The following is a 24,124-nucleotide window of genomic DNA, read 5'->3' as shown; positions in this document are numbered from 1 at the left end:
AAAAAATGAAACCCAAACACGATGATAAAGCCAGACAGGATTACCTGGGTACTGGATGCTATATTTAGAAGTGGTTTACAACAAATGTCTCTTTAAGAAGAGGGAAACTTTGTGCTAAAGTCGAGTGTTTCCATGACATATGCACACACCTGACCTCCTCCAGGTGTGGCTCTGAGGCTCACTACAAGTGAGCCTGACTTTGACCTTAGCATCATAATCAGAGCGCGATGTTTTAGGGTGAATCTGACCCCGTAAACACGTCATTACTGTTGAGAGACCTAAACAAAGGACCACAGCTAGCTGCTCGCTCTTTCCAGTGTTCACTTATGAGGTTGCAACCAAAAATCAAATTGACAAAAGAGATAAATACCCTGTGGGCCAAAAGGACTGCAGTGGGATATTTTACCCACAGCTGGAAACATGGTCAGTTTAAAAAGGATGAAAGCGTCACATTAGTACATTTTTCTCAGTGCCTAAAACAGGACTTTTATTTGTGTTAGGTAATCACAATGCCAAGTTTATTATGTAAGCAGCAAGTTGTGGGTGGGACACACAAATGCACATGTGCTGTGGACCCTACACAGGAGAGCAGCTGAGTGTTTAGCACACGTGTGTTAGGACGATCGTTTTTCTTTGTATGAACTTGTGCTGTCACTGAGTCCAGTACCTGGTTAAGTGTCCATTTCTCTTAAATATTGCCACAAGGAGACACATCGACCTGATTCTAGGTAGAAATGAAATGCACACACCTGTGTGTGATTCCCTGTGACAGCCTGCTTCAGCTAACCACACCTTCTAAAAAATGTTAAATATTATGGCTAATAAGTCCTTAGATGATTGGAATGATGGTGTCTGCCCAACAATGCGTCAGGCTCGCTCGCCAGGCCGGTGTGTTATTACAGCACAGTCGAGACAAGGGAGCTTAAATCAGCAGAATACCAAAGTAGATGAATGAATGTGTTTTTATCTGTAGTCATGCTTCAGTTGAGGAAGGGCTTAAGTATCAAGACTGTCTCGTGTGGTGGAAGACTGCTTGGCACAGCAGAAATATGATGTAACAGATACCAACAGGAGCGCTTCACCAAACATCCAGCCAACAACATGTGAATGTGGAATATCTGAATATCTCAATACTTTATTGTATTCAGCTAGATGAATGTATACATAGTATACAATACAAGGGACAACAGTTAAAACAATATTATATGTGCATGAATAATAAAAATAGCATCACCACCTTTTAGATGGTGTAACTGGTCCCTCTAAACAAACACAAAAAAGGTTTCTGTTAAAGGACAGAGTCGATCAATGCAAACTTCCAATAAACCCAACATTTGATCATCATGCATGAATTTATGATTCAAAGTAGAGCAACCGCTGAACCCGACTTCAGACTAATCTTATACTTTAAATATTTAATTTGAAGACAAAACAGCCAGTTTTGGAAGAAAGACGTGAACAGTCTTTGATGTGAGTCAGTTAAGGTTATTATTTTCCTCCTTATCTGATTGGACAGACCTGTGAGACCAGCGTAATAAAATGAACCTCATTGTCTCAGGTTGGGATTTGGGTTGGAGCTGGGGTCATTACTAACCACTAATCAGACGCCAGAGGGTTAACGTCTTAGCATCTACGTATTTGATTGGAATTTTCACACGTTTAACATGCAGACGTTTCAATTTGTAATAGAAGAACTGCCAAAATGCATGTAAGGAATTAATGTGAAAGGGAAACCATAACCACCCGTAAATGGTTTGCTAGTGGTCTGGTGAATATTGCGAGGATAATGGCGAGTACAGACATACCAGCACACCGTGGATCAACTCTCTGTTCAACAACACATGTTAACGCTACACCAGGGAGGAAAAACAACAGGAGCTGCTTGGTGATACATGTGATCCGTTTGTTTCCATAAGCTTCATCAGGAAAACACATTTTTCTTTTTGTAAACCACAAAGAATAAAATGTAACACTGGAGGAAACGGTCCAAAATGTTGTGTTATGAATGTAGGCAGATATAATAAATGAGCAAAAACAACAACAAAAAAATCGTTCCCTTCCTGTTGCATGTTTGTCACATGTTGTGTTATATTATTAAACACATTTAATAGCAGACAAAGATGACCGTAAATAGAAAATGCAGTTTAAATAATGATTTGATTTATTACGAGACAACAGGGACAAAAGCCGCCTGGCCTCTGGTGAAAAAGTAAAAACCTAAATATTGGTTGGGCCACACTTGGCTGCAATCAAGTGTTTGCACAAACTAACAACGAGTGTTTGACGTTGTTGTGGAGGGATTTTGGCCCACTCGTCAGTTCTTTCCGAATTGTTTTAATTCAGCTACACTGGAGAATTTACATCCTGTTTAAGGTCATGCCACAGCATCTCAGCTGGATTCAGGTCCAGACACTAACGTCCTGCGTTTCAGGTCATTTTGGCTCAAGTGGACTTTGAGGGACCATCTGACAGCCGGACAGTCGCCTTCAGGATTTCAGCAGATTTCCTGATTCCGTCAGTGTTGGCAAAGCAGACCAGACACACTCCCAACACCAAGACTTTTCCTTTTATCAAAGGCTGTGTTAGTTTGACACCAAATACTGAGACTTGAACTTTCCAAAAAGTTTTTGTCTCACCAGTCCACACTTGGGGCTCATCGAGATGTTTGTGGACAATGTGAGACCATCCTACATGTTCTTTTTGGTCTGCAGAGGTTTTCTCCTTGAACTCTCCTTTGCCTCTTTCATATGGTTGGATCATGACCTCCGAGCTAACTGAGTTCTTTAATGTTGTTCTGAGGTCTTTTGTGACCTGCTGTGTGACTCACTGACACACTCTTAACTTTGGTGAGCTGGCCACTGCTGGGAAGGTTGATCACTGGTCCAGGGTTTCTCCCATCATGGGTAATGGCTCACGCTGTGGTTTTACCAACCTGACACATTGTGGTTAATCAGAGTTAATTCGTGATTTAAAGAGAGTGATTTCTCACACAGCTAAGTTTGGATAACTTTTAAACAACAATTAAAAACTGCAGTTTGTATCTACTGAGGTTTTCTTTGACTATTTCTGCTGCTGGCATTTTACTTTTAATGCTCTGTTCTTTTTAAATTCTCTGGTTGGGAGTCTCATTTATATTTTATCTATATAAATTTATTACAAATATTATTATTGACTTATTTTTTGCGTGCAGTTTTAGTGCTCCATTGTCCTGCCATCGTCTCTGAGCTTACTCATTCTGTGTCCAGTCGAGGATGTGGCTCGTCAGTAGAAATATATCTATCCTGCTAGATTTCCATCCCAGGAATTTTCCCAGGGGACTAAAGACAAATGTATCATGTCCACAGATAAATGTACAGCATGGCCCATCTGTCAGTGTCTGCAGGCGACCTAAAATGTGAAACCTTGGACTGTCTGCACAGCAAACTAAACTGGACACCATGTCGAAAGATGCTTGTGTTATATTCCACATTCTTGGCCCCATGTTGTTAAGCAGTTGCACAAGTGTTTTGTTTTTCATACACAAAGTGCTTTCGGGAGATTCTCACAGTGCATTCAGGTCTTATTTTGACTTGGAGGGATTTCTGCTGCTTTTACCACTGAACCTTTCTGTTGAGTTCAAATTCACTGATCCCTCGAAGAGCAACTGGAAGCAGCAGCTTGAATGGTTCTTCCCACAAAGTCTGTCACTGAAGCATTTCTTAGGCTCCAGTTTACGTCAAAATTACATTGCTGTCATAACTGGTTTAGACGTAGTGATAACATAGCAAGACAGTTATGATTTCTTTTTGCAATAACGGATTAATTTCCATAATCTTTAGAAGCTTTACTGAGGAGGGAAGCAAACTACAAACGTCTATTGTTTGGTCTGTAAAATGCAGGCAAACATAAGGCAGTGGTTTCACGTCACTAGTTTTGTCTGGTAAACCAGTCAAAATGCTAAATTCACTTAGAAAGTGAAGTACATTATTGTACATTTAAAGGTACAGTGGGTACAGCTGATCGTTTCTTTTGTGGTCCCTTGTGGTTTGTGCTTTATGGAGTGTCTAGTCCTAAACCATGTAACTGGAGGGATGCAGCCACAAAGCGACGGGAATAATCTGCAGAAAATGGTCTGCGGCCGATACAAACACAGGCACATTTTCATATGGGTTGTCTGCTTAACCAGGAGAACTATAGCCTTTTATTAGGTGTACATTTAGTGTATGCTAATACTGACTAATTGGGAGGACATGAGTGCATCTACAGAAAAGTCAACTTTGGCCGACCATCACCTTCTGAAATCTGAATGTGTTAAATCTTAAAGAAATAAGGAAACCTGTAAAATAATCATTTTAATCTTAGATTTGAAGGTTTTACTGAATGTGTCTACATACGTGAAGAAGCCGTGCAGCCATGTATGCTTTCATGTATAAGAACATATATGTACTTTAAAAGATACACAAAGTTACCTGGAGGTCCAGGTATTTAGTCCTAGTTTGTATATTCATGCAGGGGTTACCTAAAGGAACACAAATGGAATTTGACTCTATTTCTGAAGGTGAGTGGGGTGAACAGTAGTTCATGAATTTATCAATCCACCATTTCAAGTTTTTACCTGATCTAAAGCCTCCTGGAGGTCAGGGTTTGTCAGTACCAAGCCAGCTTCAGGTTGAGGACAGATATGAAAACCACTCTGCAGAGAGCTGTTTCACTGTGCTAAGGCTTTGTGCCAGCTTACAGGTCTTTGGCAACATAGAAGAAGCAGCTGAACATGTGTTGTTGCTCTTTGCACAAAAGACACACACATTAGAAACAGCATCATACTGACCGACTACATTCACTGTATAGAATATAATTTCAGCTCAGCTCGAAACTTACTAATACTTTGGTCATTAATTCAGGAATTCTTTGATGTTTAGCTAACCTCTCATCATCCACCAGGTCACCTGTGAGCCATCCAGAGTGAAAGGAAAACTTAACGCAAAATTTCACTCTGTGACAGGGCTCGTACAAAGACAGACAAACACACGCGCACGGTCAATTTAGAATCGCCAGTTAATCTGTGTGTCCACCGCACAGACACGGGAGACACACCCGAAATCCACACAGATAGGACCAGACTGGATTTGAACCAATCAGGATCCACCACACCACCATGTCACCCTAACACTTTCTGAGTTTCTGTGCTATTTAAACCCGTCGCTAACCCTAAAGAGTCACTAATGACCTGGATCTGTTTCTTTTTGGAGACATATAAAGCTGGGTTCTGTGTTTCATTTGTCCATATCAGACAACAGCCCATCGCACACACCAGTAACTAAAAGGAAAACGAACATGTAGAAACTGCATGGATCAAGGAGGCCTTAAATGTGACATATACAGTACCATGTTTCACATTTTCATCAGTTCCTCAGTATTGAGAGAAGTCCAGTACACAGGCAAGACATCATCACAGCACAGTAATGCTTTTGAGATCGAATCTCACAAACTTTCATTTCCTTGCTTTGAGATCTCACCCTGTGTAGGTATACCAAGAAGTTTGTGAGCGCTGTGTTTACAAGTCTTTTGAACGTTTCCGACAGCGATTAAAAGTCTTTATGTGCATAACGGAGTCTTTGAGGATGCAGCAGCTCTGCTGCAAACTCTAAGTCTTAGAAGGTCTTTTGTATATGCAGGCATTAGGTCATCGGTCCTGGAAGAGGTAGACAAACCACGAGTCAAACCTCCTGCTGCAGGTTTGACAGTTTGGGAGGGGGCGGTCTCCTTCCTTTCTCTTAGGGAATAAATGTCTGTCCTTCAGACCATGGAAGACGGCCCTCTCTGGTGTAGCCCCTTCAGTCACAGTAACAGTCACCTGACACAGCAAATGAATCATTATCATGCTGATTAGGGCTAAAGGTTCACTTGACTGCTGAAGGTAACCCCCCAGGCTGCACCTGCTCAGCTCTAGCATTGCCTCAGATTGCACAGGTCCAGCTCCTGAGGCTTCCTTTTCCCAGAGCAGTGCTCTCTGGGCAGATTCAGGCCGTTCTCGGTAATACAGCGCACCAGCCGCCTTTTAAAGCCCCTCCCACATGACTTGGAGCAGTGAGACCAAGTCCCAACATCCCACACGGGACACGGATCCCCGCATGCTCTTACTGACACGGGCCGGTCAGCACCATCACAGTCCACAGCAGGACGTCCATCCACACTCTGGCACTGTACCAGCCTCTTCTGCAGACCACTCCCACAAGTCACTGTGCACGAATCCCATCCACCTGTCACCCAGTGACTCACGGGTCTCTTCCCCATCACCTGCTTCTTAGACTCAATTTTGTTGTTATCAGCCAAGACGCTGTTCTTTGATTTATGACTTTTTTCTTCTTTCCACAGAGTCTTCTCCTCCTTGCTCTCCTTAGCGATGTAGAAGGAGTAGCGTACTCTGGGAGGAGTCATCTTCCCCACAGAGAGCACCTCCACAGTCAGAGGCTCCACCAGGGGTCTGGTGGCCTGAAGGATCTCCACAGATGTGGAGGTACCGCTGTAGCGCAGCAGGCTGCCCTTCACCAGCAGGTCACGCTCAACAGCTGACACCACGTAGTTGCCGTTCAGGAGGTACTTCCCGTGGCGGTTCTTCACGGCTAAGTAGTTTTCATCGCTGACCATTCCTCGGTAGCCCCGTTGACGGATGTCAATGTTGGACGCCCCAACGGGCAGCATCACCACAAAGTTGTAGCCATGGCTGCAAATGAAAAGGTGTCAAACACTGATGATGTCCAACCGAGTGGTTTTAAATTACAAGTGCCAAAATATCATTAATACAAACTAATTAGGTCCCATGTGTTAGTGCACAATGCAAACAACTAAACTTAGCACAATGACAGAATCCAGAATAAGACCATGTGCCATTTCTACCAGAACCAGTCTTACCAGTACATCTTCCGCCAACTACTCTCTAAACACAAGCTTTCATTTCCTGTTTTCGGGTGCCAAGTATAGCAGAACTTCTTTTTTAGGAGGTGAATTGTGTTTGTGTACAGCGAGTCTTTCAGATTAAATATGGGTTGAAATGTAACATTTGCGTCTTTGTTTGAAGCTTTTTATCAAAATCGATACTTTATCTTTACGATTTGATTCCACTTTGCTGATGTACTGAATTTAGAAACATTCTGTCACATGGAGCAATGTACTAGGTAAAATTTGTATGTGGGGATTACTTACACTGGCTTGGTGAACAATCCTGAGACCTTCTTGCAGCCTTGGTTGTCCCCACCACATACACCACACTTATCAAACTTCCTGTTAGAGTCCAGCTTGCCGTCACAGCCTGCCTTGATGCATTTTCCCTGAACGCACACAGACGTAGTGTCCGGGGAACAGGGTGTCCCATCCACAACCTGCCACATTCACATCATGCATGAATACACACATCAGAGAGAGCTACCAGCCTTTACTTTAAATAAAGCAGAGCCATAAATCACTACAAACCAAGAAGCTTCCCCAGACTGATTGCCACAACATGTCAGTGAGACGTTGGCTTGTATTTCTGCTGATTTCATAAAAGGTTGCTGAGAAGCCACAGCTGTGCAGTGATTCTGTCTCTCCATCTTTGACTTTCTCACCACTCTATTGATTCTCTGCTGCCACCAAAACATCACCTGTCACTTTAAAAGTGATGGATGTAACCATCATCTCCCAAACTGTGAATAAGGCCAAGCAGTGACACACCAACCTTTCTAACTCAAAGCTTCAGCGTCCCATCAGGTTTTGACTCCTGACTTCTGAAGTGTTAAACACTGAGGAGTTCAGATTCATTATGAAGCATAATAGTTGATAGGCCGGTGTCATGTCTGAGCTCGTTACACAGATACAAGCGTGGCAGGACTTTCATTTTGAAATTAACTGCAGCGTAATGAAAGCTAGCAGTGCTGATCTTTGTACTGTGTACAGCCATCACTTATCTTTCATTTAATGAACATAATTTGCGTTCTTGAACACGTTTTTCAGTGTGTTAAGAAAGAGTTGATAGAAACAGATACAATCAGAATTGTTTCCTGAGTGGAACGGCTGAAAATCAGATGCATACCTTTGGAGCAAGGACGTAGAAGTATCCGGTCCCATTGGCACGGCAGATGAGCTTGCATTTGTCCTTGGGAGAGATGCCTGAATATTTGGGAACCCAAACCACAGACGAGCCCAGCCGATTGGTGTTCAGGTTTAGGCCGTTGAAGGCCTCGCATTGCTCCTCGCGGAAGCTTTTATCTGGAAATGAAGCAACAGCCTCAAATTAGATGTCTGTGAAGGTTCTCAGTCATCCAGGTCATTGTAGTCAAAGGAGCTTGCAAAGAAAAGCGTCTGGACTTCTTTAAGTTACTTGAAGACGTTTCACCTCTCATCCGAGAAGCTTCTTCAGTTCTAAGGTCAAATGGTGGAGAGTCCCAGATATAAACCTAGTGGGAGTTTCCCCCCACAGAGGGACAAAGGACCCCCTGATGATCCTCTAATCGCCTGAGCCAAGGTGTGAAACTGGGTGTGGGTCTCAATCAGCCAGAGTTTCGGGTGTGTTCATTGTGAAACCTGGCCCCACCTTATCATGTGATTTCCTGAGGTCAGATGGCCCATGATGTGAGTGGGCGTTAAGGCGTCTGGGAAGGATCTCAAAACTGGATTATAGATGGCAGACAGTTGGTGTCGTAAGCCCCGCCTCTGTTCAAAGATGGTCGCTCACAGTGGACATAGATGGCTTCTTTCACTCCTCTTTCAAACCATCAGGCTTAGAGGGAACATGTTCTGCCCGGTGGTGTTCCTGGACTGCGCTGTGCACATTGAAGAGAACGGCAACCTCAACATCGAAGTTTACCGGAAGCCCACACACACGGACCAGTACCTCCTCTTTGACTCCCATCACCCTCTGGAACACAAACTTGGAGTAATTAGGACCCTACACCACCGGGCAGAACATGTTCCCTCTAAGCCTGAAGGGAAAAAGAAGGAACACACACATGTAAAGGAAGCACTCAAAACCTGCGGCTATCCTAAATGGGTGTTCTTAAAGTCAGCAAAGAGGCACAGAAAAGAAGACCAGACACCAGCGAGGGAGGATAAGAAGGACAGACGCAACAACATTGTCATCCCCTATGTAGCCGGCGTATCAGAGAAACTCAGGAGAGTTTTCTCCAAGCACGACATCCCAGTGTATTTCAGACCCAGCAACACACTCAGACAGAAACTGGTTCACCCGAAAGACAAAACGCCAAAACACAAACTTAACAATGTGGTGTATGCTGTACAGTGCAGCGAGGAATGCTCAGACCTCTACATTGGAGAGACCAAACAGCCACTTCACAAGCGCATGGCACAACACAGAAGAGCCACCTCCACAGGACAAGACTCAGCAGTCCATCTGCATCTAAAGGTCAAAGGTCACTCTTTGAGGATGCCAATGTTCACATGTTGGACAGAGAGGACAGATGGTTTGAAAGAGGAGTGAAAGAAGCATCTATGTCCACTGTGAGCGACCATCTTTGAACAGAGGCGGGGGTTTACGACACCAACTCTCTGCCATCTATAATCCAGTTTTGAGATCCTTCCCAGACGCCTTAACGCCCACTCACATCCTGGGCCATCTGACCTCAGGAATTCGCATGATAAGGTGGGGCCAGGTTTCACAATGAACTCACCCGAAACTCTGGCTGATTGGGACCCACACCCAGTTTCACACCTTGGCTCAGGCGATTAGAGGATCATCAGGGGGTCCTTTTGTCCCTCTGTGGGGGGATACTCCCACTAGGTTTATATCTGGAACTCTCCACCATTTGACCTTAGAACTGAAGAAGCTTCTCGGATGAGAGGTGAAACGTCTTCAAGCAACTTAAAGAAGTCCAGACGCTTTTCTTTGCAAGCTCCTTTGACTATTCCCCAACTGGTTGGAGGCAGTCATTGGCAGCCTCTGTAAAACTGATTGCTGGAGTCGCAGCCACGCACTACAAAAGGACAGTTAGCATTGCTGGTGTTTGCTGCTGTTGCTGTGTAAAATTGGTTGACCTGTTGGCTAAGCAGCACTGAAACTGTGAAGAGTGGGATACAAATCAGACATTTAATCTGCCTTCAAATTAAAAGTTGACTGTTTTGCTGGATTTAGTGGTAAGGCACTTTTACTTTGAAAGCAAACATTCTCCATTTCCGATTTGTAGCACGTTTTCAAGTTTCATTGCTGCTCTGTGGTTAATATCTGACATCGTGGCATGTTTTATAGAAACTAAAGTTTGGAGGTTGTGTGACTGATTCCACCTGGTGACAGACAGCAACAGGTCCAGAGTAAATGAGGTTGTGAAAGGGTCCTCGACCAGCCTCTAGGCCTGTGTGAATGAGCTCTAAGCTAGCCAGCTGTTAGCTTGCAGCAGTGCCGTTTTACTTAAGAACCAACTAACTTTTCATTAATTAAATAATCTTAATGCTGAGCTGACTTAATTTCTTCGAACACAGAGCAGAAACTGTCGTACCAGGTTAGCACTAGCTAGTCCCATTAATGCTGCTGTTTCTGTGCTTATGAAAACTGTTAGCAAGTAAGCTAACAGGAAAATGACAAAGCAAAGTCTATGAGGTATTTATACACCTCCCTGACTGTTTTTAAATTTTCTGACTAAAACTGAAGAAAATTTTAAAAATACTGAACACATGTTTGCATTTTAATCTAATGCTAATCTAATACTTGGATATAGGCTTAAGGAGCCCTCCTTGGGGGATTTATTGCAGGATTTTGCCACCTTCTGTTTGAATTACTTGCCATCACTGGACAAAAATAGTTATGGTTGCTAAGGTTTATTTTTATGGTGAATGGTCCGAGGATCAGCGTACCTGTGTCAGGACAAGGGCTGAGGTTACAGGAACGGTACTTGACACGAAGGCCGTAGCAGTATTTGCCTCCGTTTTCAGGGACAGGGTTGTTGCACTGTCTTCTTGCCAGCTGAACTCCGCCTCCACAACTTCTGGAACAGTCACCAAATGAACCCCACTTCCCCCACCGACCATCGACCTGAGACAAAAGAACGATCAAAGCTGTTCACTAGTCTGTGACAAAAATGCTGGAGCAGGATGGGATGCTGCTTTCTTTCCACACCCCGTCTCACCTTGATGTGCTCAGTGCTGTTCTTCACAGAGCAAGCCCCCTGGTAGCAAACCTTGCCGTTGCCACAGCTTGTGCCATCGGCCCAGGGGAAATGTCGAGTTTGGCAGACCAGCTGTCCTCGGGCCTTTCCCGTGCACCACAGCTTGGAGCAGGGCTGCATGTAAGGGCAGGGTTTGGAGCCGGGGCCAAATGCAAGCTCACACTGACGGTGCAGGCTGTAGCTGGAGCCGGGCAGGTTGTCGGGCAGTGTCAGCTGCTTCTGAGGCTGGTCCAGCAGACAGTCTCCTAGAAACACACCGAGAGTAACAGCAAAGCTTTATTCGTGGAGTGATCAGTTTCTTTAAATAGCTAATCAATATTATTACAAAAGGAGAAAAGCCTTATTTGCATGTAGGTGATGCTGATTGAGAAAAACCTGTTATGTAGTTTATCTATGCACTAACAAATGTTTGTAGCTGTTCACTGAGCTCACTGTTTCTTACACCCTTGAATGTTTTGGTTCAGTCTCTTTACTCTCATCATTTTGTGCAGCAGGAAATGTGTGCACTACACTACATCACCTACCCAGTACCAAACAAAGTCTGCAGCTAGCATACGAACACTTTGCAGCTAAAAATGGGATGAGGATGTGAGGCGGTGACGAGAGCAAACACAGAACAGATGAAAGAAATGTAAATTGTGCACTTGTGTTTACCAGGTGGAAAGAAGCATGGCTGTCAATAAATTCAAACATTTCAGCACTGAATGTTGCCGGTCCTCTTTTCTCAGAGTCTGGTCATAGTTGAAAAACAGCTGCGACATGAAAGTTGAATGAATGTCACGGAGGATAAGAGTCTGACGTGTTCACTATGTCACTAAAGAAACACAGTTTAAATGTACAGAACTGTATGGGAAGTGTTTAAAAACAGGAAACAGGCTCTGACAAAGCCGGTCTGCCTGCACGGCCACGCTGTTCTTTGGGCTCCTGTTCATTATTATCTGTATTTGTCTTTGCAAAAACCTCGTCTATATTTCTCCCCTTGCAAGTGATGGTCTGACGCGACCTTTATTCTCCGAAACATCGAGTTCAGTTTTTGGCGTCATAACATAGCTGTGGACGGGACATCGGGACTTGGATGATGCTTCCTGTCACCTGAACGTGTGAAAACTCATTCGAGGTCACTGAGCTTCATCAGTCAGTGGAAATTTAATTGAAAATGTAACCAGTGTATGTTCACCTCACGCATTCATTTTGATTTGTTTTATATGACACTGACGCTGAGGTACATTTAGGTAAGTTAATGTAAGGTCCTGGCAGGGAGATAAACAATGATGCACGTTTAACATTATGTCAGACTTAAACCTGCAGCATCAAAGCCTATGGAAGACAGGCACTGCTTGAACTTATAAATAATGTGTGAACAAGCAGAGTGTGCTCTGCATGAGACGGTGCAGACGCCTGATCGTGTTTAGTTTAAGCTAATGACTCAGCACTGTTAGCTTGTTCAGGTTCATTTGCTTGTTTTAGGAACGGCAGTCGTTGGTAGCTGGAGATTAGGGGTGATATAATAAATTAGTACATTTAATGACTTCACTTACAGTCACCCTCAGGATGGTTAATCACTCTGTTGGTGTATTTATAATCCAGAATAGAACAAATGTGTATTGTCATTATAACAGTGTTACAGTGAAAAAGCGTCCTGCTTCTCTGCTGTACGTCAGGGCGTGTAAAATAAACTGAGAGAAAGGTAAACACAGGTACAAATAATACTGGAAAAGGAAAATAATACATTTTATTCTAAAACAATAACATAATATAGAATCTGTATTTTTAATGTGTGAGCTGTACGTCCTCCAAGAAGGCAGGAGGAAAGAACAGGTGATGTTCACAGTGAGTGGGGTCCTTTGTAAAACAGCTGGAGTCAGTGGGGAGCTGTGACGCCGTCACCACCTGCTGTGGATTCTTGTTGTTCGCTGTGAGCAGCTGGTCAACCTCAGCACACGGCAGCAGGTCAGGAGTGTTGAAGACTGAGGCTACGTCCACACTAATGCGCTTTCGTTTGAAAACGCATCATCTTCTCTGCGTTTTGGCCGCCCGTCCACACTGAGACGCCGTTTTCCCCGAAGGAAAACGCAGTGTTTAGAAAACGCTCTCGAAAACGAATTCATTTGGAGACGGTGCTTTTGCGTCGCAGTGTGGACAGCGAAAACAGAGACTTTCAAAAACGATGATGCACTTTAGTCATGTGATGCAGTCACGTGGCCAATTAACCTAAGATAGCGGAGGACGTTATACAGCAGTTGTTTTGTTTGCTCTCAGTTTTGTCAGCCCTAGTATTCTCACTCGCTTTTGCACCTTTGTACTTTTGTGTTACTCGCAGCAGCAACTCCACCTCGTTGCTAGTCCATTTAAAAAACCCGCTGCTTTTCCTCGACATCTTGCCGACGTTTCAAAGAGCCGGAAAGTAAATAAGACAGAAACGAGGCAGGTCGAATCTTCTTGCGTTTCACGCGTGCGCAGTAATAAAATGTGAGCGTTTTGGGCCGTTTCAATGTGGACGCACAACTCTGTGAAAACGACAGAAAACGATAGTGTGGACGCCGAGTGTTTTCAGACAAAAACGCCGTTTTCAAATCTATCCTGGCCAGCGTGGACGCAGCCTGAGAGAAGTTGAGTCAGCAGGTGCTGATGCAGACGATGGATTTGAATGTGACGATCTGTTGTGAAGATACTCACACCTACCACATATTCCCTCTCTACCTCCTCTCTGTGCAGGCAGAGGACCGACAGCTCAGTGCACTTTGAGTTCCAAACTCCACTGTTTCTTTATTCCCGTTAGGTCCAGGTTATTGTGACAGCACTAGTCTGTCAGATGCTGCTTCACTGTTCAGGAAGGCCTGAGAGAAGGTTAGTCTTATTGGAGCTTGTAGGACTACAATGACCTCAGTCCACTGATGGCACTGGGTGTTTTGGCTGGAGGACAGCCGGCAGCTTGTAGATAGACATAATGTGTTTCCTTATCCAGAGAGCGTAGGAGGAAGTTTATGAAACCGTGTGTGAGGTTACAACTTCAGAATTGAATAGCTGTGCCTGCTGAAGCAAGAATGTCCACCTGTGTTCTCTAATATCAAGTAATATTCCATAATAAATGCATCGATATTATACTTCTCATGTCCTTGGCAGTTATTGCTACATTAAGGTAAACTTGGAACCATCATATATTCCATAACATATGAGAAACGTCCTCGGCTCTCTTGATCCATGGCCTCACCGGAGAAATCTTCATGATGACTTTATGGTCTCAATCACTAATTTAAGGTCTTCAAATGCAACACCTGCATGTTCTCCTCTACCTGCGCGGGTCCTCTCCAGGTGCTCTGGCATCTCCCCACTGTCCAAAGACGTGCACCTAGTGGTGGCACAGGCTGCACCTTTCACCTCATGATTGATAGCTGGCGTATCGTTCAGCACCACATAAGGAGAAGAGGATGGGTGAAGATTGCAGCCCCCAACAACAAACAGGTGATATCATGAGGTCTATGTACATCGTTTACATACAGTCGGTGGTTTTCTCTGATTCTGGCTCAAAACTCTAACATGTAGTAAAAAAACAAACTCTCATCCAAAGAATGAAACATGAAGACCACAGGAAACAGAACCCAGACTGAAAATCAACAGAATCCAGATGGGACGTCCACCATGTCTCTTACTGATGTCTGACCGGCAGATAACACTAATCACTCTGTTAACTTGTCTTTTAGAAATTTGCTCTTGGCTAGAAATGAAGAAACCGAGTGATCCGTCAGAAAAACAAGATTTCTGGACGAGGATCCAGAATTTTCATTTCACGTACACCAGTTAAGTACAACTTTTTTATCAAATCTGAACCGATGACAACTTAACGTCATATATGAATGAAATGCTGTGGCCTTGCCTCGGCTGTTCACCAGTCATGTAAAACAACTGTGTGACCAGTTGGTCCACATCAAGCCTCAGCATCCGCGTTCTGCCTGACGACAGGTGAGTTTCGTTTTCACCTCGATCACATTAGGGGGGCGTGCTAAGCCGTCAACAACCACTAAAATGTTGCCCCTGCAATGACAAACAGTATTTATATAAAATTCTCTATAACCAACATCTTTATAGTTTGTAAAGTCATTTGACTAATTACTACGTGTGCACCTTTTAAAAGTGGCCTGGTTCTAACTAAACACTCCAGTGATAAACTTGCTTTAGATAAATTGCTCCGACTTTTTAAAATAAAACAATATGATTGTGAGGCACAGTTCAATAACTGAATCCAAATGATTGAAAACATGTTAAACAGAAATATCATTTGGCATGAAATCAAGCAGAAATTACAGGCAAAAAAACCATTTTGTGGGTACAGTCAGATTGCTACCAGCTGAGAGCTGGATGACGACGCCTGGACATAATTAGATGTTAATCAGAGTCCAGAAACATAAGCAGGAAGTGTTTACTAACCGTGACCTCTGTCCAGGAACTCGGTAACGATGGCTGCACTGCACACAGACCAGGGTCGGCTCCTGTCTATCTGAATCAGCGTGGGAGACATCATGTGGTTGTCCTTTAGTTTCCCAAATACCTCCTCACATGCCTTCACATTGTCATGGGGCATGTTGAAAACGTGGCCTGAGGGAAAACAGTGGGAAGAGGAGGACTCATTTTGGTTCTGTTTTCAGTAAAACACGAGCACAATGAGTTCGTGCGGAGATAAAGAGAAATGCGAACATATTAATGCAAAGACAAATCGTTTACATACACACAGCAGCTCTACTCAGTCATCTGAAGCTGATGTCAGGAACAGAGCACTTTATTTCCAAAGGAAATCATTACGTTCCCTAAATACAAGCAGTGCCTTCCAAAATAAAAAAGAAACATAAACTGTGGTTTTAATGCGGTCGTTCATGAGACCGGATTATTTCGAGGGGGAACTTGTGTAATTACTTAACATATATGAGGACAGTGTAAACCAATGCCTCTCCTGGGCCTCTCGGGTTACTCGTGCATCTGGTTTCAGGCTAAAGCCCTCTGTTTTTCAGCAGGTTTCTCAGCGGTCACTCAGTCTCAGGAGTTTTTACAAGTTTGTGCAGTTTAATGCTATCTATTACTAAACATTAAGGCAGCAGGCGGGAGAAGAATTACCTATTTATGTTTTCATTAGGAGTCACAGATTTATGCTGGTAATTTAGCTAGCTAATAGGCTCTTCACAAATTCTGGAAGAATTTTACAAAATGAATTTATTATGGTGCACAATCACCGTAATACATTGAAACTAGGATTTCATATAACCTGGTAACTGTCATGTCAGAATAAAAACATTATCCAGAGTATGTCATGGTTCTGGGTCTGTGAGCCAGTGTTGTGTGTATTTTAGTTTTATTTAATCGATTACTGTATTTTTCTCCATGTTTCCTGTCTTATTTTGAAAGAGTGTTGTGGTCTTTGGTCATTGTATTTAGTTTCACTTCCCAGTAGCGTCATTAGGTTCATGTGTATCAGCTGTGTCCTCGTGTGTTTTCATTACCCTAATCACCCTTGTGTGTATTTCGCCTGTGCTTTTCTGTTTAGTTATTGTCAGGTCGTCTGTCATCCCCCCCATAGTCACAGTCACGGTGTTTCTCAGTGTTTCTGTTCGTTTAGTTTTTATGTCTAACTCCTGCCACCAGGCAAATAAAGGCTCGCTTTTCATTAAAACCCAATCAGCATCTGCTTTTGGGTCTTATTTCCAAATACACCGGCGCACCCCGCCGCGACAGAGTAAAAACGAAGTGATGTTTGTGGGTTGCGTAAGAGGCTAAGCTAATGAGGCTAACCTGGCTACAGCCAGCCTAACAAAGAAAAGCACTGGGGGCAGGGCTAAGAGCTAGCTGTTTGTGCCAAAGTGTACTTTGTAACAGTACTCAGTAGAGCTTGGATGAAGCAGGCGAGCCATTCCCAGTATCTTCAGACCTTTATGCTAAATTGCTTGCTGTAGCTAATAGCTAACTCACAGACACAACAGTAGTATGAATCTGCTCGTGTCACTCACTTCCACCCCAAATGTTCGGAGATGAACAATAGTTTATGTATGTAGTTTACAATTAGCAGCCACTGCTGGACATACCAGTAATATTTCCTGTGCTTTCGTTGCCCCTTTCCTTTCCACAGACTGGCTGGACTGTTAAAGATGTTGCTTTATGATATCAAATGAAATAGTTGAGATTTTTCACAGCAGCCATTTGCAGCTGCCAGAATACAAAGTTACATGGTGTGGCTGCTCGGTGAAACACTGAGCGCTGCTTTTGATTGTAATGATACTGATTTTCAAACACAGCATCAGATGAAGGCAATTAAATCATTTGACAGATTGAAACCCACCAGTCCCCCAGGATCAAGACCAAGAACCGCAACCATACAATTCACCATGAAAATAATAAGTCCCACAGGCCGGGCTAGTCTGCGCACTGATTATGCACATACAAGTTTGTCAAGCCCCAAATAAAAAGTCATTCTGTGGTCGTGTTGGTTTAGCATGAGGTGCATAATGTGAGAAAACTTCTGACCAAGTTCATGAGCAGTCGTGAAAGCCGAGGGTAAGCCGTCATCCTCGATGACGGAGCAGCTCCTCTTCGGGTCGCACATGGTCCCAACATCAGCCATCCCCAGCGTATCGCAGGTCGTGGCTCCACAAAGATCCTGGTGACACAGAGACAAATGTGTGCTTCTTTATTCTCATTGGAAGCCTGAAAAATCAGATTGGACTCGGGCCATGTTCCAAACATGCTATGTGTGGCTGGGCCCTGAGCAACACATTGAACAGACCATGAAAGGAACTAATTCAAAGCATGTGGGAGTGTGGTTTGCTTATTCCCTGTTCTTAAAATATATTGAAGCAGAGGGTCGGGGGAGATGGGCTGCCACAGATTTCCTCTTTGTGTTTCTGTACAGAGGTAAGAATATACCTCCAGCGCAGCGCAGAGTGGAATAAATCCACAGGAATCTATCTGACTGTGTTCATCGCAAAGTCTGTTCCCATCTACTCTCTGCTTACATTCACCCATTCTTAATTTACAGAACAGTTCAAAGTAAATTGTTGGTTTTATGTGAACATCTGATGTTTTTATATTGATAAGAATCAGTCTGTTGTTTTATTTGTTGTCTGAGCACCTTTATTAAATATATATTTGTCCTGATATGTCCTGTTGTACCCTCTGTACAACATTTTAGAGAAAACCTGTAGTTTCGGAGCACCCAGATGCCACCAAATGCAGGTTTCCCCCCGAAATGCAGACAGTACTTTAACCTACACTTGATGTAAACTTCACAGCACTCCTTCAAAGTGGTATTCAGAGTAAAACTCCACAGTCTGCTGCACCAGAACTGAACACAGTCGTGTGCCTTTATGGTGGCTGCTGGTTCTAGAAAAGTAATTTGATTGAATTGCAAAAGTGTCATGATTGAAGTAAGTTGTACAGAGGAGTCGTCTGTACTCAAAACAAAACTTCAAGACAAAAACTTCAAGACAAAACTTCCAAAACCAGGATGATCCCCACACCTGTGCCCACATTTACAGCTGTGGTGTTATCTTCTAGCTATGCTGTTAATGTGGTTTGAGAACAAGGAGGACAGATCACTGGTGGTTTTGTCCAAACTGAAACATTTCAACAAGTGTTGGGTTGGTTTCCATGTGTGACACTGAGGGTCCCCAGAGGAGCTCTCCTTTGGATTTCAGTCGTCTCCTAAATCAGCACCAATGTGCAAAGATTCAACATCGAGTATCAGAGGTGTTTATGTTCCTTCCAGAAGAACACTGATGTGTTGCTTCATGAGGTGCTGGCCTTGCTGTAACCACCAGTGGATCAAATTTTGAAAATGGTCGTTGCTTTAATTTATGGCTGTGTTTATATAAAACTGGCGTTCCCATCAGCCTCAGGTGTATACTGCGCTTGTTGTTAACAAATGTCAGCGTTACAAAGTGATGAGTTATATAGTGTGGTTTTTCAAGCGATCGGCTGAAGGAAAAGGAAAGGCCCTTAAGGATTTGGAAAGCATCTTTCTCCCTCTGCCTCAGTGGGATGCAGCTGCTGAGCAGGATGCATCCAAACTTACAGCGGTGTCAGCGAGCATGTTGAAGTTAGCTAGCGAGACAGCCGACAGGTTGGACTGTGCATTTCGGAGTGATTTGCGTGAATCTTCGCGGGCTGATAATTGCGGTCTGGCATGTGCTTCCGATTTTGTGATAATGACACCTTTTGATGGCAGTGCTGCTTGTTCTTCTGGCTGCTCTCTGTAGGGGTCACCATGGTAGATCATATCCCAGCATCCTCCTCTCTCACACCAACCCTTTGCATGTCCTCCTTCACTATTTCTATAAAACTCTTCTTTTTCTTTTACTCAAAATGTGGAGCTTCCTTGCAGCTCTACAATCAACACGCTTTGTTGAACATACCTGCGATCCGTCCTCTGCACTTGTCCATCTCAGCTTTGCCTCTCTTTGCCTACAAACACTTCTGTCACACATCACAAAGTCTCACGAGCATAATGTAAACCTTCCCTTTACAAATCAACCCTGACACTCGCCCCACCGACTCCACCCTGCCAGCACTGCCTTACTTCTGCTTTCATCTTCTCTCCATAGCATTTCCCCATGCTATCTTCCATCTGCTTCCTTTTCTCACTACAGATTCCAGCGTCGTCCGCAAACATCATAATCCACAGAGATTCCTAGCTGACCTCATCCGTTAGCTGGTCTTGCTGCCAGCAAAGCGAGCCTCAGAGTCAGTAGTGTACCACAGTTCTGGCCCCTTGGCTGGGCCACCACCACCACAGCTCAGAAACCACACTAGCGAGGTTTCAACTCAAACTGTCACTCTGAGAGACATTACCAAGCTTGTTGCTGGTTATTTGTTGTGGCTATGGTGTCGTGGTTAACCACACTTACCTAATACAAACCTGATGGCGATAGAGCTAGCACAGCCAGAGCTACATTAGCCAATAGGCTAACACTCTCTGTGCAGTCTAACCAACGTGTCCACGCTAACACTGTTTATTTTTGATAACTTAGTAACATGACAAGTCACAGATTGTAATGTAACAACTCACTATGAACACTAAGTGACACTAACAAATACAAATAGACTGGTGAATGAGTACGACGTTTCCACTGCTTACGTCCACATTAGTCTGTGACTTTAGCTTAGAGCATCGCTGCACACGCTGCACCTGCTTGGTGTTCAACATTACAGCAAACTGTATTTTCCCACTGAACAACTTCTTGGAATAATGGCCACAATTCAACGATTATCAGTAATTTTGTAGCAAAGTTCTGTCACGAGGCTCACTGAAAAGGTTTCTTTGTGTCTCTGCTTCATTATGTCAAGTCAGGAATGATTTTGTGGCCAAGTGGCTTTCATGTACCTGTGTGTTCCAAGTAAATATGAAGACAGCTGAAAATGAACTTGTTAACCCAGTGTTGGCCCAGTAAGGCTGTAACACACACTGCCAACCATGTGTACTCCACACATCTTAGACTTCATAACCTATTGCATTATTTTTTCCAATGCAGCAGCTGGAGTCACTGTGCCCTACAAGGACAACAGCACTGGACCTGGACTTTCCTATATATAACAGTGTGATTAAGGGATGGTTCCCAACACTGGAACAATTTTTCATTCTTTTTGACGTAAATGTTTCTGTATGTTGCTACGTGTTAAGCAAAGGAGGCCGACGTGTATCAGACCGTCAGCCAAAGTGGACCTAATGGAAAAATGACCCCCGATAATGAGCAGGCATTGAAGAGGGAGAGACGGAGAAGTAAGAATCAGCCAATGTTTACAGCTCTGGTGACCACATGGGATTATCTGACAGCTGTGAACAGGCTGAACTCTTCAGACGGTGCCAACTTACATCAGCTTGAATAAATGAGGGAGTCGTTGGAATTCTAGCTGGATTCTTACAGAGTTTTTGATAGTATGAAGATGGCCACTACAGGCAGATAGTAATCCAGTTCTTATTCGGCTGAGGCAGATAGAGGTGAGGTCTTTCATGGAAAGAACTGGCTCAGCTGGTCTTTTCCACTGACGCACTGCAGCAGCCAACAGAAAAGGGGACTCGCAGAGCTGTGCAAGTCCTGGGATGTAGCTGCACCTATACTGAGCCTACTGATCACTAGTGATGGGTAAATGTGGCAGCTGTGCAGGAATCATAACAAGTCTCCACAGTGACACTGGCCATTTGTGTTATCATCACATCTTGATAACGATAGCCTGTGACACAGAGTCACAGACAAGCACTGTTGCCGCCACTACTGCTGCTGCTGAGGATTACTCTTAAGGTCTCTGGGAGTTTGCATCGTCGTCAGGCTTGCTCTACACTCTAACAATCAAACCTAGAAGCAACAAGTAAGCCACCTTTTAAAACTGGGGTGATAAACACGACAACCTTAATTAGCTGTGGTCGTGTGAAATGGGTGTTTGAAACCCTGCAATGCTGGAAAGTCAGTATCAAACTACTGGTTACAAACTCAGGGCCCCTAGTCTATTTATACCACCCACTAAAGACATACTAATCAAATAGTTATAAAAACACGAAACAACCACAGAAATGCAAAACAGCTCAAAAAAGCTGTGAAACAATTACAAGGAGGTGGAGAAACACTAAATCCCTGCAAAGAGACAGTTTCAAACAGCAATGCAAAGAAAAAAGACACAGAGACGTAGTGTCGAGATGAAGAGACGTGAAGTAAAAGCAAAACAAACAGAGACACGAAACGACCTCAAGCAATCAGCAACAACTGCAAAGGGGAGCAAAGTACTACGAAAGATACTACGAAACACAAACCCACATGATGCCCAAAAGAACAGCGATGAGGCCCAACAAAGACGTGTAAATGACTACAGAGATACAAACGACCCCAACAAAAACTCACTGTGTGACGTAAACAGACGCAAACATACAAAGAGACAATCAAAACATCAAACAACCTGAGACAGACACACAATGATTACATCAATGGTCTCAAACTTACATGAGCTGTGGGCCACTGCTGGCACTGTCGTCTCATTGGACGGACACTTTATGTTCAAGTAGTACAAAAACAAACAAATAAACAAGAAAACACCCACAAATATTTCCTAAAATGTTTTGTTTGTTTGTTTTTAAAATTTCAAATATTGTATAAAAAGAGCAAACTGCAAACGTGAACACAGATTTTAACTAACTGGATCCTTTCATTGAACACACACACTGGTGCTCTCTGTGCACACGTGGCAGCACTGCTGCTGTCGTTGTGTTCGTGTTTAACAAATCAAACTGCAGACATGAGTGTGAGTCTGTCACTGAGTAACACAGCCTCAGCGTGTTTGTGCTCTCTGCTCATGTCGCCTTCATGTTAAATCATTTTGGGCTTCTTAAAGAACTTATTTTAACATTGCACTCGACAACAAGGGACAAACTGCGTTATTTCTTCATGTCAGCAAGTAGGGCTGACGTGGTCCACAAGTGGCCCCCGGGCCACAGGTTTGAGACCCCTGGATGACACAATGCATCTACTTCAGCTACAGCTGTGTTTTAGTCTTGGTGTCTAAGTGAACAGGGGGCCCTGTATGTGTTTGTGCCCCAGACTCCAGGATCTGACCATCCATCCATGAGTGCAGTAGTTCTGTTCTCTGCAGCACCCACATCTCTAATGCAGCTCTGGCTCTTTGACCTACCTGTTTGGTGAACAGAATGGCTGTGTCCCAGTACTCGGGGTGCTTGTCACTGTGTTTATTTAACTTCTTCTGCCAGGAGCAGAAGTTGCGCAGAGTCAGAGCAGCATTACTGGAAACCTTCGGTCCCTTGTCATCGTCGTTTATCACCATGAAGCCCACCACCACTATGTTTATGGAGTTGAGGATGCTGGGGTGCTTGTAAAGCCTGGCTGCTACTGACATGAGGGTCAGAACGTAATGCTTTAGGCCATCCCCGTGAAATTTAGCCATAGATTCATCTGCCACAACCAGCACCTCCACAAACCTGGGGACGGCGGCGAACCTCTTAGACCTCCCCAAGGAATTGAGCACAGTCTCGGTCAAGCCGTCCGTCTCCAGTTCTCTCATGTACTTGTATCTCTCCAGGGAGACGGTGAAGTTGGTGTCAGGTGGAACTTCACACCTGCTGGTGAAGTTTCCAGCTGAGTGCGCTGGGCGTCTGCGGCGGCGAATGATATGCGTCCTGTCGAAGGAGTTTCCACGCACAGAAGCGGCCCCTGCGTCTTCAGTCTCGGTCTGGCTAATAAAATATTCCACGCCGTTATAGAAGAATCCCCCCTGCAGGCCTTTGCACAGGCTCAGCGCGGCAAAGGAGTCGGGGTCTGCGTTGACATAGCCGGAGTAGAAGCATTCCCTGAATTCAGAGCCTGCAAAGGTGTCGGGTGCTGAAACACTCCCAGCTGCAATGAAACTGGAATCTGGAGACAGATGGAGGTAAAAATCCTCTCTGAATGCACGAAGTCTAAACACGATCTCATCTTCATTCATCTGCTCGGCGCGCCGGTGCAAATACACTCCGGGCTTTTTCTGACTCAGGCGAACAGGTCTGCAGAAATCGACCTCCATGCAATGTGTCACCTTCAAATAAAGCAAGAACTGCGTAAAAAGAACGAAAGAACTGCTCGGCATCGCCATCTCTGCTCCCACTCGGGACAGTCCGCCGTTCAAGAAGTTGTGCGCAATGGCACCAAGCTCAGCCCATGCGTCTTTTAAAAGCCTATGCACTCGCGCGTCCTCCCTGCTGCTTTCCCATCTTGCACCGTTTCCTGTCTGCACGCGAACTTCTCTGAGCTGCTCAGTTTTAAAGTCGCGCTAAACTCGAGCATCGCTGTCAAACAGAAATCTGAGTGCGTGTGCAGGACGGAGCTCATTGGCCAGGCTGCGCGCTTTGTGCTGCAGAGCGCAGCCACTTGTAGCTCTCCAAATATTATTGTTGCCGTACAGCATGAGCGACATGAGCATCATCACCACGCAGTCTGCTCAGACAACTCTGAATCAGACATGTTTCAGAAGAGCACACA

At 44.2% G+C, this 24,124-nt stretch overlaps 1 protein-coding gene and 1 long non-coding RNA gene across 3 annotated transcripts in view; both read right to left on the bottom strand.

Annotated features, from left to right (window-relative positions):
• LOC146653362 (uncharacterized) overlaps positions 1-24,124 on the bottom strand; it is a 282,044-nt gene that overhangs the window by 22,916 nt on the left and 235,004 nt on the right. The gene's annotated exons all lie outside the window — the stretch shown is intronic.
• On the bottom strand, positions 1,098-23,941 carry LOC146653371 (A disintegrin and metalloproteinase with thrombospondin motifs 15-like). The gene is made up of 8 exons (XM_085429140.1): positions 22,785-23,941; positions 17,637-17,769; positions 15,555-15,722; positions 11,091-11,374; positions 10,819-10,996; positions 8,048-8,223; positions 7,183-7,358; positions 1,098-6,703 (listed from the first exon to the last, which is right to left on the bottom strand). Exons 1-8 carry the CDS (start codon positions 23,736-23,738, stop codon positions 5,926-5,928), a joined length of 2,847 nt encoding a protein of 948 aa, XP_085285266.1. The 5' UTR covers positions 23,739-23,941; the 3' UTR covers positions 1,098-5,925.

This window comes from Rhamphochromis longiceps, linkage group LG14 (assembly GCF_057381845.1).
Source record: "Rhamphochromis longiceps isolate RC_006_pf linkage group LG14, R_longiceps_female_GT1.1, whole genome shotgun sequence".
Lineage (NCBI taxonomy): Eukaryota > Metazoa > Chordata > Actinopteri > Cichliformes > Cichlidae > Rhamphochromis > Rhamphochromis longiceps.
This window is presented reverse-complemented; position numbering and strand designations above follow the sequence as displayed.

Bases quoted from the DNA above. Each gene is read 5' to 3' on its own strand.
- LOC146653371 (XM_085429140.1), bottom strand. From the start codon at position 23,738: ATGGCGATGCCGAGCAGTTCTTTCGTTCTTTTTACGCAGTTCTTGCTT. The intron at 8,224-10,818 runs GTACGCTGATCC...CTTCATTTCCAG, and splicing joins CAGCCCTTGTCCTGACACAG to ATAAAAGCTTCCGCGAGGAG. The intron at 6,704-7,182 runs GTAAGTAATCCC...TTTCATTTGCAG, and splicing joins GGATTGTTCACCAAGCCAGT to CCATGGCTACAACTTTGTGG.